Below are 16795 nucleotides of genomic sequence, written 5' to 3'. Positions count from 1 at the left end.
CAGCAAAATTACACCTATAAAAGTTTCACAGAGACTCCAATCGTTGGCAGGAGGTAAATAGCAATGATGTGTAACCACCAGGGGAGTACTGTCAGGTTGTGGCGGGTTGCTTTCCTGACTGACCTGAGATTAACCTCTGAAATAAGATTACACTCACGGCACCAACATCAGACAGAAGGAAGGTAGTGCCTTGATTACTTTATCTGTTTTGTCCTGCGATTGATCTACAAATCACATAGCTCAACATTTCTCACACAACCCCGCATGCAAAGGCTGATTGATAAGTGTGTGGCCATGGGGAGTCCAGCAGTCATGGGGACACCTTCCACATCCAGCAGCAGCTCCTGAAGCAGCAGTCTGAGGGGACAGGTCAGGTGCACATGATGATGGTGGACTTCTGTTCTTCCTCTTGGTGAATCTTGTTAGTTTGACATAACAGCAGCTGTTTTGGAGATCAGTGTAGTTGACTTCTGTAACAGTCTGACCTGTTTTAATGCAGTGATCAGGAAACAGAGGTCACCACCTTCATGCAGACATCACTGAGTCTGCCTCCACTGTGGCCAGATTTAACCTCTGACCCCTTAAACTGCTTCTGAGAGATCCCCATCTTGTCTCCTGTGTGATGCTGAGAGACTGAGCTTGTTGATGACTGCACACAGGTTGAGTTTGGGTAAACACGCAGTCCTAAAAACCTCTAATAGGTCAGTTGGCTGTTGACTTGGGGCTCCAGAGGTTACAAAAAGAGTTTTCTATCCCTCAGCACTTCTGTACACTCTCACTGTACACTGTTAAGCTCTCAGTTGGTAGTCCACTGACTGAGGAAAAGGACAAAACTCCTTCTCTGTCCACGTCTCACAGTGTCCTTTATCACCCTATAAAAAAAAAGATCACAACACTTACCCTGAAGTCTGACAGTCAGTAATCACTGCAGAGAGGTGACACATGCAGAACTTATTGGCTTCAAGCTTTCTGCAGAATCAGTAAAATAAGTGCACATGTTTGTAAAGAGAGCTGTATAACTCATCTCCTGCAGCCCGCACCTTTAACATCTTTCAGTACAGCAGGCTAAAGACCAAAGAGGCCATAAAAAATTCACTCTAAAACTCTGGCAGAAAGAGAAAGAATACAGGGTCTGGGGACGGGCCCGGCCAGTGGAAAAAATACTTTGCTGTAACCACAGCGCATGGCAGCCGCCGGTAGGCAGCTGACTTCCTGCTGCACATTTCCACCAGCTCTCTTTCCATGGTGAAATGATGTCATTCGTCGTGGAGCCGTAGGCCAGATTTAGGCATATTTCCTGACCGTGCTTCGAGGTGACGCGCTGCCTCGGCTGCAGTCGTCCTAAATCACGGACGATCTCCTGCCAGGTCCCAGCAAGAAGTGTTCGGAGGAGAGGCTGGCATTTCTCTGCACTCAGAGAGCATTCCTCTCCTGTTGAGTCACTCCCTCCATAAAAAGAAGAAGATGGTGGTTATTTTTTGCTGCTTTCTGTTGCAGGTATTCAGGGGAAATTCAAGAATCGGAAACAGACGACATACTCAGCTGCGATGTTGAGCACGTTATTTAGCAGCTGAATCTGAAGAATGTCTCACCCTCCACCAGGGCCATTCAGAACAACTGTCATTTACATACATTTGCATACCTGCCAAGATATACTGTGTCTTGACTAAATCTGTCACCCCACGCGATGTAACAAGAGAGACCTGAAGTATTTGCACATTGAAGAGGAGGTTTGCAGGGGGGACAGCTGCCAGGGGTTATGTGATATCGGGGAGCCCCGGGACGCTGAGACGGCACGTCCTGGGGCTCGACTGTGATACACAAGGCTCTGTTAAAGTCCATGGGCGGTGTGGGCTGCGGCGTGGGCTGCGGCGTGGGCTGCGGCGTGGGCTGCGGCGGTGGAGGGGTCAGCACAGGTTCAGGTTTGGAGGGGAAGATCAGGGGCGTCGTCACTCCGGGGGGAGCGCGGTCTCTGCTTTATGCTTACTAAGGATTAGGTGTGGGGATGGCGTCAGAGTCCCCCAGCGACAAGAGCCATTAGAGGTCAAAGGTCCCAGCGGAGAAGGCTGTTCATTCTCCCGAGGCAGTAAACAGGTTGTGACTTCACATCCTGCACTGAAATGCCTGGAAAGGAGGAGACACACACACACACTCTCAGGGCTAACCCTTGCAGCCTGCTTCCTCTCTCTGACAATGCCACTGAAATGCAGTCGCGGTTCTCACTGTGCCACAAAAGGCAGAAAAATCCAACAGCTGGCTCCATATTCAGAACTATTTTCTTCTTCTTCTTCTCTCTTGATTGGAGCTCCTGTAGAGACAAAGCCACTTACCGGCTCCAGCCGCCTGCACAGAACATCTTTGATCAACAACAGTCTTAACGAACGCGCTGACTGTCAAACACACTTTGCCTAGCAGCAGCAGCAGCAGCAGCTAGCAGTGACAACAGCAGGTTAATTTAAAGCGATACGGACACCTTGCTGACTTGGACCGCTCCTCAATTAAAAGGGATCAGGCTAATCTGTTGCCATGACAACAAGCGGGGGGTGGGGGGGGCGAAAGGATGACTCGTGTGTCAATTCAATCATGAGTGACGAGGAGGATTAGAAAGCCGCGATCAAGCTTGATGTTGATTAAGTAATCCTGCTGACTACACCGGTTTGGGCGCTTAGCCACATGTCGTGGTCGTTTGTTACATAACAGCTGATGATGATGATGATGATGATGATGATGGTACGGTAGGTACATTGATGCTGGGATTGTGTTCCTGTTAGTTATTTGCATTTGACGCCAAATCTGTGGTCAGTGAGTGTCCCTGTGATTTCAGAGAGTTTTGCTTTACCAGCAGGATTCTCATAATATTTATAAAGGTGGACCTCAAAACTCATCACTGCCCATATATGGTCATAAACACGGGAGTCAGCAAAGCCTTAGAACAGCCGAGGACATGACTCACTTTGGTAATGAGTCACTAAAGATTAGAGTTGTCGGGTTTCTGGGTCTGTGCTGGGATGAAGCTTGTTTACTGTTACCTCTGTTTGTGTCATTTATTTTGCTTCTGGAGTTCAGCTGTGTTTATCCTCAACGTGCATGTTAGCCACTTCTGTTCTGACCAGAAAACCTGGATTCATTATAAGCTTCGGGTCAAATGTCTGTTTATTATCACAAAGCCCAGGCGGTGAATGGCGATGTTACAGTAAACGATCTGAAATCTTTTTTGTTTTTTTTGCAAGGAATCCCCTGCAGTGGTCTTCAGAATCCACAACAAGGCCCCGAACTGGGAAATTCTGGGAGCTCGGAGGGGATTTTATCCCTTGGTACTCGTGGACATTTAGGTACACTGTTGGAGGTGGACTCTGGTGGTAGACTGGGTGAAGTGGACAATGGTTTCATGCAGAAAAAACCGTTTGAAGGGCATTTAGTGGTGAAAAAAGGAGCTTCATGTGTTACAGATATTTGCATTTTTACAGCCTCCACAAACACACTCACATCATCTGAAAGATGCAGATCAGCCAGGTACTCTCTGGATTTTTTTGGTCATGTGACTGCTGCTCACATGTGACTCCATCATGGCTTCCTTCCTTCCACGGAGGAGTGCAGATATTTTTGTATTTTACAGAATCTTGTTGGAGCAAATGATTTATTTTTGGAGGATTTTTAGCAGAGGATATATCTGTTGGACCGTCTCATTGCAGATTCATTCAAACACCATTAAAAAGTTCAGAGTTTACACTTTCTAACTTGATGTCATTTTGACTTTTAGTGTCAAAGTCCAACTATTTAAATTTTATCCAATTCTTGTAGCTCCATTTTCTTAAGTTCCGTCAGAGATACAAACAGCATCATCAGTCGCCTCCACAAGTGGTGGATGATGGACTAAGTGTCCCTTTTTATAAGCTTTCATCCGCAGGATATTGACTCTCTTGTCACAGTGGTGATAAGTAGACATTTATTTATTTAATTATGAAAAGATTTACATCATCATCATGATGCATGTCTGTATTTCATTGTACTTTTTCCACTAATACCATGTTCCTCCCTCCGCTCCATCTTTTACCAACACCAACATTTATCATCTCAGGAGGCCAAATTCCTTCATCTGACTTTCAAATGAGGAAAGACTGGTGAGAAATCTAACAAGCACGCTGTCCTGATTTTCTCATATTTATGAGTTAATCTTCTCTGGCTGAGGAATAAAGCCTCAGAGTCCCTCCAGCTCTCACTCTGACCCTCTATCACTCAACAACTTTTTTTTCCTTTATGTTGTGATTTTTATTTTATTTTTTTGCGCCACATTAGAGAGAGAGAGAGAATCTTAGTGGCCACCGTCCAAGTGTTTTTTATTATCTCTTATTAATCCAGGCCCCTGCGGTACGCGAGTTCAAACATCTGATGTTTTCAACAGCTGAGTACACAGGCGAGCGCAGGGTTGAGTGCGTGCTGGTCTCAGCTTTGCCTCAATCCTCAGGTGCTCTCTGCCCTCAGAGCATCTTAACCACGCTGAATCTTTGTCACACTGAACAGCCAGAGTGATGCACAACCATGGCTACAAGTAGGAAGATTTCAAATTATAAATCATAAAGAAAACAGAACTGTAGAAAGCAGATCAGCCCAATACTCGCTGAATGTTGGTCATGTGGTGTTGTTTGACACATCCTCTAATTAGCCAGACACTCTCTGATTTTTGTCATTTGACTGTCGGTTAAAAGGTGTGAAATGTAATTAATATAAAGTGGTAAATCAGGTCTTCTCATGACATTGAACCTTTTTTTAAATCATATTTTCCTGTTGAACTGGCACACATGGTGCATTCAGGGACCAAGGTCGAGGTCTGACGATTCTTCCTGTTTTTGTTTCAGTGATGAATGGTGTAGATTTCTTCACACATGAGGGGGTTAAATTTAAAGGTGTCCCCAAATCTCCCATTGTGACTCAGTGACAAGGCTGAACTGGTGTTTATGTTTAAACTGGGGATCAGGCAGCGCCGTTTTTAAGGCAGAGCAACTCCAGAGAGGCAGATGTCTTTTTTTTTTTTTGTCTTCCTCTTCAGGTTTTTTTCGGCACTGCAGCTCGTTTTCATCTGGTATTGATTTAAATCCACCCCCCACCCCCTCCCCGCCGGGCACTGCGAGCGTTGTTTCGTCACCCGCTCTGGGAGGAACAAAAAAAAAAAAAAGAAGGTGGTTTGGTTTTTGCTGAAAATAGCAGCTTCTCTTTGCTCAAATTCCACAGCTCAGCGGCGTGCACCTTAAAATAGATAGCTCACTGATTAAATCTCTGAGTGTCCAAGACCCCAGGAAGGACGCCTGAAAGATTTGGTTTCAGAGACATTGAGCCGCTTTGATGTGTTCCTTGCTGATGTGTGTTGATGTAAAGTAGAAGCGATGGAAACGTGGTGGCCGGAGACGTGTTTGAATTAAATAAGTGTGGATCGGTTCAGTGTCCATCTCAAATGACAGTCATGTACAATAGGTCTGTCTAATGATACTCACGTGTGCTTCTACACCGGCCTGTGATTGGACAGTGTAGCATGTTAGCTAATTGCTGTTTGAATTGATTTTTTTTTGTTGTCTGTCTCCGCCCAGGCTCGCCTCCGCTGAGCGGAACAGGGACGGTGACGGTCCTGGTGGACGACGTTAATGACAACGTCCCGGTTTTTACCTCCTCCTTCTTCCACACCACCATCATGGAGGATGCCCCCACAGGGACAGACGTACTGCTGGTCAACAGCTCGGACGCAGACATGGGAGTCAATGGTGTCATAAGGTATTCACCCTCACCTCTAACGTTACTGGCTGTGGACATGTTTATTTCTGCTGTCAGAATGTCAGACATTTTAACAAGGAGCATTGACTCGTTTTTGGAGCCAGCCCTCAAGTGGACACTTCTGGAACTGCAGACGTTTCAGTGCACACAAAATAATTACTTTTTAATCTTTATTGTCTTAAAAATGACACAAAATCTGAAACTAATAATTCATATTGGAGTTTGCTAAAGTTTGACACATAATTGCAGGCTGCCTAGTGGGGTCATGGTATGGCTCAAGTGTTTTTTGTGCCTTAGAGTGTTACAAAATGTTCATACCTGAAGATAAAACTAAGCATGCCCACATGAGAGACCTATAAAATATGTAAACATTCAAATGTTATGAGTTTCTTGAGTTTTTGGGAGTGTTTAAGTTCAGTTTATTTGGAGAAATAAACAGGAAAAATAATAATTCCTTCAACATTCAGCGCTCAGGCTCATAGTATCAAACATGCTTGATGCTAATCCTCAAACTAAAGGATAATTTGGGCAGATAATCCGCTCAGATCCTCTAACCTAGACTGTCATAAGTTCTCAGCAAGTAGCAAATGCATTAAAAGCTGCAGAAACACAGTCACGGTCACACTAGCTGAATGTTTATCTAAAATTTGACTTTCATACAGAAAGTTAAATATAAGAATAAAACATCAGGGTGTTTTTGCAGCCCTCTCTGTACAGTTCCAGTAACTACTGTGAGCAATCAGGTCAGTTTTATTTTGCTTTGATTCCCTGGTGTGAAAATGGCCTGTCAGGACTCTGCAGGTCTGGCGTTTGGCTTCGCTCAGGCCTCCGGCGAAACACTTTACCTCATCACCGGCTCTGTGAAATTCCAGGCCGATGTTGCAATCGACGACAGGAGTTTAGTTGCAGAGTGCAGAGTTTTAGTCAACACCCGGAGTCGTTGTTTTGGGCTGCCATTTTCAAGCTGTTTTTTTTTTTTTGAACACTCCTCTCCCTCTTTCATGCTGGACGCTGACTCAAGTCCGGCCCCTCCTTTTTTCTCGGTAACCCCACTGGGTACTCGTTGGGGGGTACCGCAGCGTGCTCCAGTTTCCCAAAACACTGTAATGAGGATGTTAATTGTCTATGACAGTACGAGATGTGCCCATCAGGGGGTTCGGGGGGCTCTTAATGGAGACCAGAACCTTCAGTTACCTTCAGTTATTAGTTTAGATTCTCACAGCCCATTTAGTGTCCCGAACTTGGACTCGTCTCCGGACCGCAAGCATCTGCGGACAGTTTATGTTGTCGGCCATGTCCAAATAATCTCCGTGTCCTCACCGCGTTCACACGTTCTTCTGTAATTTGTCGTCCTGTCTCTGAAATGGGGCGATGCTTTTGCAAGAAGCCTTTTCAAAATATGCACTGGTGTGTACATGTATGTGTCAGTTTACATTTGTGTCCGAGTCCGGCCGGAGAATCATGAGACGCAGGCTGAAATGTGATCTTTGTTTGAAAGCCCCTCAGTCTCCATGAGTTTTATGTTACACATGTTTGTACTTTATGTTGTGTTTGTTTGTATTTACGGTATTTCAGATCTTTTCTTTCTTTTTGGAGTGTTCTACAAAAACATAAATTAAATGAGGAGGATAAATCAAATAAAAGATTCTGGATCCTGAAGCACAGAGAGACTCTCTGTCGATAGAAAACAGTGAACACTTGAAGCCAGATGCCACAGTCATTATCATATCAGAGTGGTCAGATATGGTGACCAACATTCAGCATATTTTTCTTTTAACCCCATTAACTCCAAAAGATGCCGGCAGGTTTTAAAATGCCTGTGTTGAAAACACACAAAGCTGCAGGGTATGCATACTGTGTGTAAAAATGTTAGATAGATATTGATCCATTCCATTTCTTTCTTTTTTTACCATTTATTTGATCTTAACTGTTATTCTGCTCACAGACATGTCTGACTTCTCTCTGCTCGTAGCCATGCACGGGTTTATATTGCAGTGAAACATGAGCCCACACAGACTGAAACAGGAGTGGAAAAAAAAGACCCAGAATCTGCCTGGAGGTCAGAGGGTTAAATGTACCCTTGTGGACCCTGAAACAGTGCCCTCTACAGGCCTCTCTGTGACAGACTCCAGTAGCACCACTGAGTAGGAGAGTTTAGAGGATTCAGAGTGTGGTATAAATTCACACATTGACTCTCACTGATCGCACGGTCTTCTTCTCTGCTTCCTGCAGCTACAGCCTGAGCGGAGGACACGGTCAGTTCTCCATCAACCCGGCCACCGGACAGATCATCACCAGCTCCCTGCTGGACCGAGAAGACAGGGCCAATTACCAGCTGCTGGTTGTGGCAACAGATGGAGGGCAGCCCGAGGGCCTGTCCAGCTCAGCCACCGTGTCCGTGACGGTGGCCGACATCAACGACAACCCTCCACGCTTCCACCACCACCCCTATGTCACACACATCCCCGCCTCCACTGCTGCAGGTTCGTACATCACTATAAATATCACAGGGTTCACACCTGTTCTCTCTGTCACTGCACTGTGCTCGCAGGTGGTTTAATTATAATGTCAGAGTCAGGGGCAGACTAAATATTCAAAACTCGTCATTGTTCCTACCCAAAGGTTTATTGATTATTTATATCATAATAACAGTCTTTATGTTCATCAGATAATGTGAAATAACAGGACAATGCCTGAACCAACTCATAAAAATACATGAAATTATAGTTCTAGATGTATGTTACAGATGCTGACTAATGTCTTCTCCTTCAGGGTCCCTGGTCTTTGCAGTCACCGTCACCGACGAGGACTCTGGCTCCAACGCCCAGCTTCACTACTCCCTGATGGGCCGCAACTCTGAGAAATTCAAGATCGACCCTGTCAGAGGAGCCATCACTGCCAACGAGAAGCTGACGGGAAGTTCAGAAGTTACCCTCACAGTTCGAGTGAAGGACGGCGGAGCGAATCCCAAAACGGACACGACCACCGTGACAGTCCGCTTTGTGACGGGAGGGAGCTTCCCCGTCATCAAGCTGAAGGAGCACGCCTTCACCTTCCCCGAGAGCCAGCCCAGCAACCATGTTGTTACCACGGTGACCGGCTCCTCCATGAGGGGCGGACCCCTGTCGTACTACATCGCCAGCGGCAACCTGGATAACGCTTTCCATATTGACCAGCTCTCAGGCGAGCTGTCCATCAGACACCCCCTGGATTACGAGCACATTCAGAAGTACGTGCTCTGGATTGAGGCCAGAGATCAGGGATTCCCGCCGTACTCCTCGTATGAGAAAGTGGAGATAACAGTGCTGGACGTGAATGACAATCACCCGGTGTTTGATAAGGATCCATTCCAGGCCGAGATACTGGAGAATCTGTCACCTCAGCGGGTGCTCATGGTCTCTGCTGTCGACCTGGACAGCGGGCCTAACGGACAGCTGGAGTACGCCATCGTCGACGGCAACAAAGAAAACAGCTTCAGCATTAATCGAGCCTCCGGTGAAATACGGACCACGCGGCCGCTGGACCGCGAGAAAGTGGCTCTGTACTCGCTCAAAGTGAAAGCCACTGACCGTGGACTGCCCCCGAAAAACACAGCAGTCAGAGTTTTAATCAACGTGCTGGACGTGAACGACAACGCCCCCAGGTTCTCCAAAATATTCAGCGCTACGGTGGCTGAAAACGCCCCCGTGGGTTTCACCGTCACCAGGGTCACCACCACGGATGAGGACGCAGGTTCAAACGCTGTCAGCCGATATTCAATCACAGACACCAGCCTCCCCTTCAATATCAATCCAAACACAGGTGACATCACCATCAGCCGGCCGCTCAATAGAGAGGACACTGATCACTACATCGTCAAAGTGACTGCGCATGACTCCGGCTGGACTGTCAGCACAGACGTCACCGTTTTTATAACGGACATCAACGACAACGCCCCCAGGTTCAGCCGGCCGTCCTACTACCTGGACTACCCTGAGCTCACAGAGCTGGGCTCGCTGGTCACGCAGGTGTCCGCCACTGACCCTGACGAAGGTTTCAACGGCAAAATCTTCTACTTCATTCGATCCCAGTCAGAGTATTTCAGAATTAACGCCAGCACCGGGGAGATATTTGTGAAGCAGCAGTTAAAGTATCAGAACTCAACAGGTGCCAGCAGTATAAATATAAACCGGCACAGCTTCATTGTGACGGCCTCTGACCGAGCAGTCAAGCCTTTGATGAGTGAGACGACAGTGATCGTGAACATTGTCGACAGTAATGATAATCCTCCCGAGTTTGACTCGCTGAGCTACTTCACACCTGTTACAAAGAGCGTGAAGGTCGGCACCAGACTGATTCGAGTCGTAGCTCACGACCAAAAAGACTTTGGCCTTAATTCTGAGGTGGAGTACGTGATAACAGGAGGAAACAGCTCCACTAAATTCAAACTAGACAAAACAAGCGGGTGGATTACCGTGGCCTCCTCCCTCACTTCAGACATGAATAAAATGTTCCTCATAGACATCACTGCGACTGACAGAGGAAATCCTCCTCTGTCAGAGCGGACGTCTGTGAGAGTTGCTGTCACGGAGGAAAACCACCACACACCGGAGTTCTCACAAAGCCAAATGTCAGCCACTGTACCTGAAAGCCTTGCTGTGGGAACAGCAATACGGACCCTGTCTGCCAGAGACAAAGACAAAGAAATGAACGGCCTTATCACATATAATATTACTTCAGGCAACGACAAGGGTCTGTTTGCACTTAACAGTAAAACTGGAGTGTTATCCCTGGCTCACCCTCTGGACTTTGAAGAGAAACAACAACACGAGCTTCGAGTTTCAGCCACCGACGGCGGCTGGATTGCAAAAACAAGCTACGTCTCCGTCACCATCCACGTGACAGACGTGAACGACAACCCTCCTGTGTTTGATCCTGACGAGTACTTCCCTGTCGTGCAGGAGAACGTTCCCAGCGGCACCACTGTGGTCAAAATGAACGCCACAGACCGCGATTCAGGAGCAAACGCGGTCATGGCTTATGTGATTCAGTCATCAGACAGCGACCTCTTTGTGATTGACCCGAACACGGGCACCATCACCACCCAGGGCTTCCTGGATTATGAGGCTAAACAGGTTTACCACTTAACAGTGAAGGCCTTCAATGTCCCAGACGAAGAGCGCTGCAGCTTCGCCAATGTCAACATTCAGCTGAAGGGAGCCAATGAATACGTACCCCGCTTTGTCTCCAAACAGTACTACTTTGAAGTTTCTGAAGCTGCTCCAAGAGGCACAGTGGTCGGGGAGGTTTTCGCCAGCGATCGAGACCAAGGAGACGATGGAGTGGTTTACTACCTCATTTTTGGTAAGAGCAGAAAGAAGGGCTTCGGTATCAACAGGAAAACGGGCCAGATTTATGTCACAGGAACTCTGGACCGTGAGAAAGAGGAGAAGATCTCACTGAAGGTGTTGGCCAAGAACGCAGGAAGCATCCGTGGGGCTGATATCGATGAGGTGTTTGTGAATATCACAATCCTTGATGCCAACGATCCACCAGTTTTCACCCAGGAGCTGTACGATGTGCAGGTGAGCGAAGGTTTATCACCCGGAGGTCTGGTGACCTTTGTGAGTGCAGAGGACTCAGACTCTGTCCCGAGCTGGAGCAGATTTTCCTACTCCATCGCTCCTGAATTTGATAAAAATGTTTTTACTATCAACCCAAAAACTGGCCAAGTGTCTGTGGCTGCAGAGCTGGACAGAGAAACGACCCCGGTCTATAATCTGACTGTTCTGGCTGTGGACACTGGCACTCCTCCTGCCACCGGAAGCACCACCGTGATTGTGAATCTGGAAGATATCAACGATAACGGCCCCACTTTGACAGCCACCTACGCTGAGGTAATGGAGAACCAGAGAGCGGGCACTGCAGTCACAACACTAACGGCCTCAGACCCAGATCTGCCACCCAACCAAGGCCCTTTCCTCTACAGCATCCACAGTGCAGGCTCTGCCAAAAGCTACTTCAGCCTGAGTCCAGCTGGAGTGCTCACCACCAGTCGGGAGATTGACAGAGAACAGATTAGTGACTTCTACCTCTCCGTTGTGATCAAGGACTCTGGCGTGCCTCAAATGTCATCCACAGGAACAGTTCACATCAAAATAAATGACCAAAATGACAACCCGTCAGAGCCGAGGTCCGTGGAAATATTTGTCCACTACTTTGGAAACATGTTTCCTGGAGGTTCTTTGGGAGACGTCAGACCCCAGGACCCTGACATCCATGACAGGTTCCACTGCTCCCTCATCCCTCCATCCTCCAGTCTGTTTAATATCCCAACTGGAACATGCAACCTCAACTCCAAAGCCCGCTCCACAGACGGAACTTTTGAGCTCACCGTCCGAAGCAGCGACGGCGTCCACGGTTCAGTCAGCAGCACAGCCAGAGTCCTCTTCATGGGCTTCACCAACGCCACGGTGGACAACAGCATTCTCATCCGGCTCCACTCCGACGGTGTCAAAAGCTTCCTCACCAACCACTACCTCAGCTTCTTACGCATTGCCAACTCTCAGCTAGCAGGACTAGGCACAGGGGTGCTGCTCTACGGAGCATTTGAGCTCAACAATCAGACTTTCCTCATGGCAGCTGTGAAACGGGGCCACGGGCAGTATGTCAACCCCAGCGGCGTGGCTACATTCTTCCAGAGCATCAAAGACGTTTTATATAGACAGAGTGGGGTGCAAATAGATGCGGTGGACCATGATCCGTGCACACATAACCCGTGCCAGAACGGAGGCAGCTGCAAGAGGCGTCTAAGTGTCGGGCCTGATATGAAGACAGAGGAAAGCGTTCCAGTGATCCTTGTTTCCAACCACCCCCTGCAGCCCTACGCCTGCAGCTGCAGGCCCGGGTACGCAGGAGCTCTGTGCGAGACGGACATCGACGAGTGCCAGCCGTCACCCTGCCACAACGGGGGCACCTGCCACAACCTGGTGGGGGGTTTCTCCTGCACCTGCCCTGAAGGTTTCACCGGGATGGCCTGCGAGCGGGACGTCAACGAGTGCCTGTCCAATCCCTGCAAGAACGGAGCACTGTGCCAGAACTTCCCTGGAGGCTTCAACTGTCTCTGCAAATCCGGCTTTGCAGGTACGACACTCACAGGAGTCACATTTTATGTCTGACCACACAGCCGTTCATGTTAGGCTAAGAAAAAAAAGCACATGGACACACACACACACACACACACAGAGAGAGAGAGCTGTGGGTCCAATGAAAATATTTGCTCCTGAATGTTTCCAAGAGGTGTTGCAGCCATTGCACACAAGCACGGCTGCCAACAACAGTTTGGTTTTTGGATTAGCGGTCGGGGGGTATCAGCTGTGATGCGCATCAGCCCACTATGTTTGCTTTAATAAAAAGGATGATGCGATGCTGACCCTCATCAGGACACCAGTCTAGACTCCATACACAGTTCACCGGCATCATGTTTCACTGTGACCACACACATTTTTAATCCAACTGTATACACAGAGATTTCTTCATCATTTGGCCTCATGTTTTGACTTGTATGACAAATGAGCAGCTTTATAAAAGATCCAATCAGGCCTTTTAATTTGGAAAAGTAATGAATACGCTGCATTATTACCCTTGATAAAGGAGGAGTGGATTTTGAGTGGAATTACTGCTGGCTGTCCAGCCTCTGACTGCAGCATCTGAAAGACATTTTCAAAGCGGGGCCGTAGCAGGCCATTTGCCTCCAGTCAAGTCATTACTGTCCCTTTTTATTATGACGATAAAAAATGACCACAAATCCTTAAGTTTCATCAAGATGAATGGCCCTGCTGCAGAAACGCACCTATTGACTTACAGTAGTTTGCATGCCCTCTTGTTGAACTCTCAACTTCCTGTTTTCCCCCGGCTGCTTTTTGGCAGCAGAATCCATCTCCATTAAGCAACTTGTCCTGGGATTTACAGCATTCAGTGTATTTTCAGAAGTGTCTGTTTCTGTTGTGCCATGCATGATTCATTTACTCTGCTGCCCCTGTCCATTATTTTTATTATCAGTGTCACATTCTTAATTCATGAACTGTTTTCCTGTGTGTGTGTGGCGACTGTTCTCCTGTCTTCCTGCACTGCAAAAAAAAACTTGATTCGACCTTGCCATGAGTTTAAAAATCTGATTATTCTTAGTGAGAAGAAGCTGCCAGTTGAGTGAGATCACTTCTGGGTTTTTTTCCCCCTTCTAAAAGTTTCAAGATGTTGTTTTTGATCCCATGATGTCATCTCACACAAAATGGCATCGCTTGTGTGAAGAAATGTTAAAATAAGAGCAGGTGAACGTGCAGCTTTTTGCTTGGTGTTTTATGGTTTTTTTCTGCAGTGCGTCTCTCAGCTGTGAAGTGATGAAAGGCCTGCGGGGGGTAGGGGGGTGGACTGTGTTCTCCTCGTGGGCTTTTCCTGTGTTGTCTGCCACCTCATCCATTTTAATTTGTGTTGTTCTGTGAACCCAGGCAAAACGTGTGATTCCATCATCAATCACTGTGAGTGTAACCCATGTTTTAATGGCGGGTCCTGTCAGAATCGGGTGGATGGATATTACTGTCATTGTCCGTTCGGTAAGTAATGGTAGGAAACTTTTTTAAATTGAAAAGCAAGATGGACGATTTTCAGAAAAAAAGGAAGTTGTTCCGTTCTGTATCTGTGATTTCTTAAACAAATGTGGAGTCTGTCATTTCATTTTGTGTCTCCATTTTTCATGCTTTTTATTGCTGCTTCCATAAATAGCTAAGAGAAGACAGAGGTTTGATCGACCTCCATTCGGAAAAAAATACAATTGGTGGTCATCTATTTATAGATATCGATGATTATTATGCAAATAAATCAAGTAAAGAGTATGTTGTTAAACTGTTAACATGGTAAAAATACACAGAGGACACACAAGCACTGGGGTCTGGTAGAAATGTATGGTCAGTAAATGAATGTTTGGTCAATAGAAGAGAATAGAACCATTGATCCGTTGTATGAAAGTCTTGTTACAGCATCATTATCAGCCTCAGCCCACAGAACTGGCTATTAAACACACCAACAAGCTGAATATACAATACACGCCAGTGATAGAAACTACAGTATACGAGCACTGCCCCTGGATGCAGACTCTGTTCTGCAGATATTTTTGTCACGGGTCAGTCCTTCATTGGCTTCTTCTTTCTTTTTTCCGTTCTCAGGGGTTTTCGGCAAACACTGCGAGCTGAACAGCTACGGCTTTGAGGAGCTCTCCTACATGGAGTTTCCGTCTCTAGATCCCAACAATAACTACATATATATTAAGTTTGCTACCCTGAAGAGCAACGCGCTGCTTATGTACAACCACGACAACCAGACCGGAGACAAGGCGGAGTTCCTGGCTTTGGAGATCTTCGAGGGACAGATGCGCTTCTCCTTTAACTTGGGAAGTGGAACTTATAAACTGATGACCATGATCAAAGTTTCAGACGGGCAGTTTCACACGGTCATCGCCAGGCGGGCGGGGATGGTAAGAGTGGCTTGATTTTGTTTTTTTTCCTCATGTGTTCAGAGACAATCCGCCACATCGCATGGACGTGCACGTTCAACAGCATTTGCTTTTATAGCTGGCCCTGTATTCTTTTTTGCACCATGACATGATAATTAAACCCCCCCCCCCAAACCGCGGGTAGCTCAGCTTATGGTTTTCATGGTTTGTAATTATATTTTATTGCCCGTTGTGATTTACTATACCATGATCCAAAATGGCCCCGAAGGCTGAAAGTCTGACTCCCGGGCTCCGAATGAGAGGCGTCCCACTGCCAGCAATGCAGTGGCAAGGAAAAAGAATCCAGCTAGGCCCTGTCAAAGCCGCTATAACGTAGCTCTCCTGCTGGACTTCAATCTGTCATTCCCCACCGTGCACTGGGAGTTTCATAGGAAGCTGGTAAAATCGTTAAATTGTCAGTTCTGAGATGGCGCAGAGTGACAGGATGGAAAGGAATACAGCGCAGAGCTGAGGTTCTGCCTGCGAACACGCTGCCAGGTGATCCTTACTTAGAGGTGGCCATGTTGCGGCCTTGTGAAGAACGAGAGAGAGAAAAGTGCGTCGTGCCTGAAGCGCCGACTCCCTCAGGCGGTGTAAAGTGAAGCTGATCGCTGTGTTTGCAGAAGGTGTTGTGGGTCATTTAGTGTGGCCGGGCAGACTGGAGGTCTGTACTCAGTTCCTGAGTTCTGAGCCAAACTCCAAAAAGCAGAGAAAAATAACCCTCGGAGACGGCCATGCACCGCTTCATCCCGCAGGCTCCAAGTAATCAGAGCGTTCACAGACACAATCACAGTCATCCTCATCATCGCCGATTCAGCTTAATTGTCAAATATAATAAACGTAACACAAAATGTCTGACGGCAGAAGTGGGCGCCACAACAGCAAGTTAGAGATTCAGCTTGAAATGAGTTGGTTTTGATCACACAGTTAGCACACAGATCAAAATACTGTTTATAACATAGTTATTATCTAGATTAGCTGTAGCGCTGGCTGTTTGCAGGTGTTGCATTTGTTTTTTGTCATAACAACGTTAAAGGTTAGCTGGCTACGATTAGCTTGCTTGCCAGTCCAACTAAAATGGACTGCAACATGGAGTGAGGCAGGAGTGACACATCTTACGGTGTCCACATCCTGTTGTAGACCCGTTTTTCTTGTTTATGTGTATGAACCTTTAATGTAGAATTAACAAAGTGGCTGAAATTAGAGGCAGGGAAGAGGCGGAGACTCTCAAGTGGATGTAAGAAGTTCTCTTACAAACATCAAATCAGTTTGCACAGCATGAGTGATGGTTTAAACCTCTGAGGAGAATAATAAGCCTAATTTAGATTCAATTACACATCGACATGTGACGGCAACTGAGTGGAAAAAATGATGGTAACAGCCAAGCCAGTTAGTTTGTTTTAAATTGGGATTTTAAGTCAGAACAAAAAAACGAAATCTTCAGTCCATGAGGTCTGAGGATGTAATTTGACAGATTCAGACTCGCTGTTGCTGATTAGCGCTAGC

The 16795-nt window shown here is 46.8% G+C and overlaps 1 protein-coding gene across 1 annotated transcript in view; it reads left to right on the top strand.

The window, feature by feature from the left end:
* The window catches only part of fat4 (FAT atypical cadherin 4), a 94369-nt gene that overhangs the window by 66148 nt on the left and 11426 nt on the right, over window positions 1–16795 (top strand). Inside the window, exons 7-11 of the mRNA XM_028415520.1 lie at window positions 5583–5763; window positions 7996–8246; window positions 8536–12885; window positions 14250–14354; window positions 14964–15271. Coding sequence (XP_028271321.1) covers window positions 5583–5763; window positions 7996–8246; window positions 8536–12885; window positions 14250–14354; window positions 14964–15271 — 5195 coding nt within the window. The remainder of the gene's footprint in view (window positions 1–5582; window positions 5764–7995; window positions 8247–8535; window positions 12886–14249; window positions 14355–14963; window positions 15272–16795) is intronic.

Source organism: Parambassis ranga, chromosome 10, assembly GCF_900634625.1.
Source record: "Parambassis ranga chromosome 10, fParRan2.1, whole genome shotgun sequence".
Classification (NCBI taxonomy): domain Eukaryota; kingdom Metazoa; phylum Chordata; class Actinopteri; family Ambassidae; genus Parambassis; species Parambassis ranga.
Note: the sequence above shows the minus strand (reverse complement) of the source record. Positions and strands in the feature narration are given on the sequence as shown.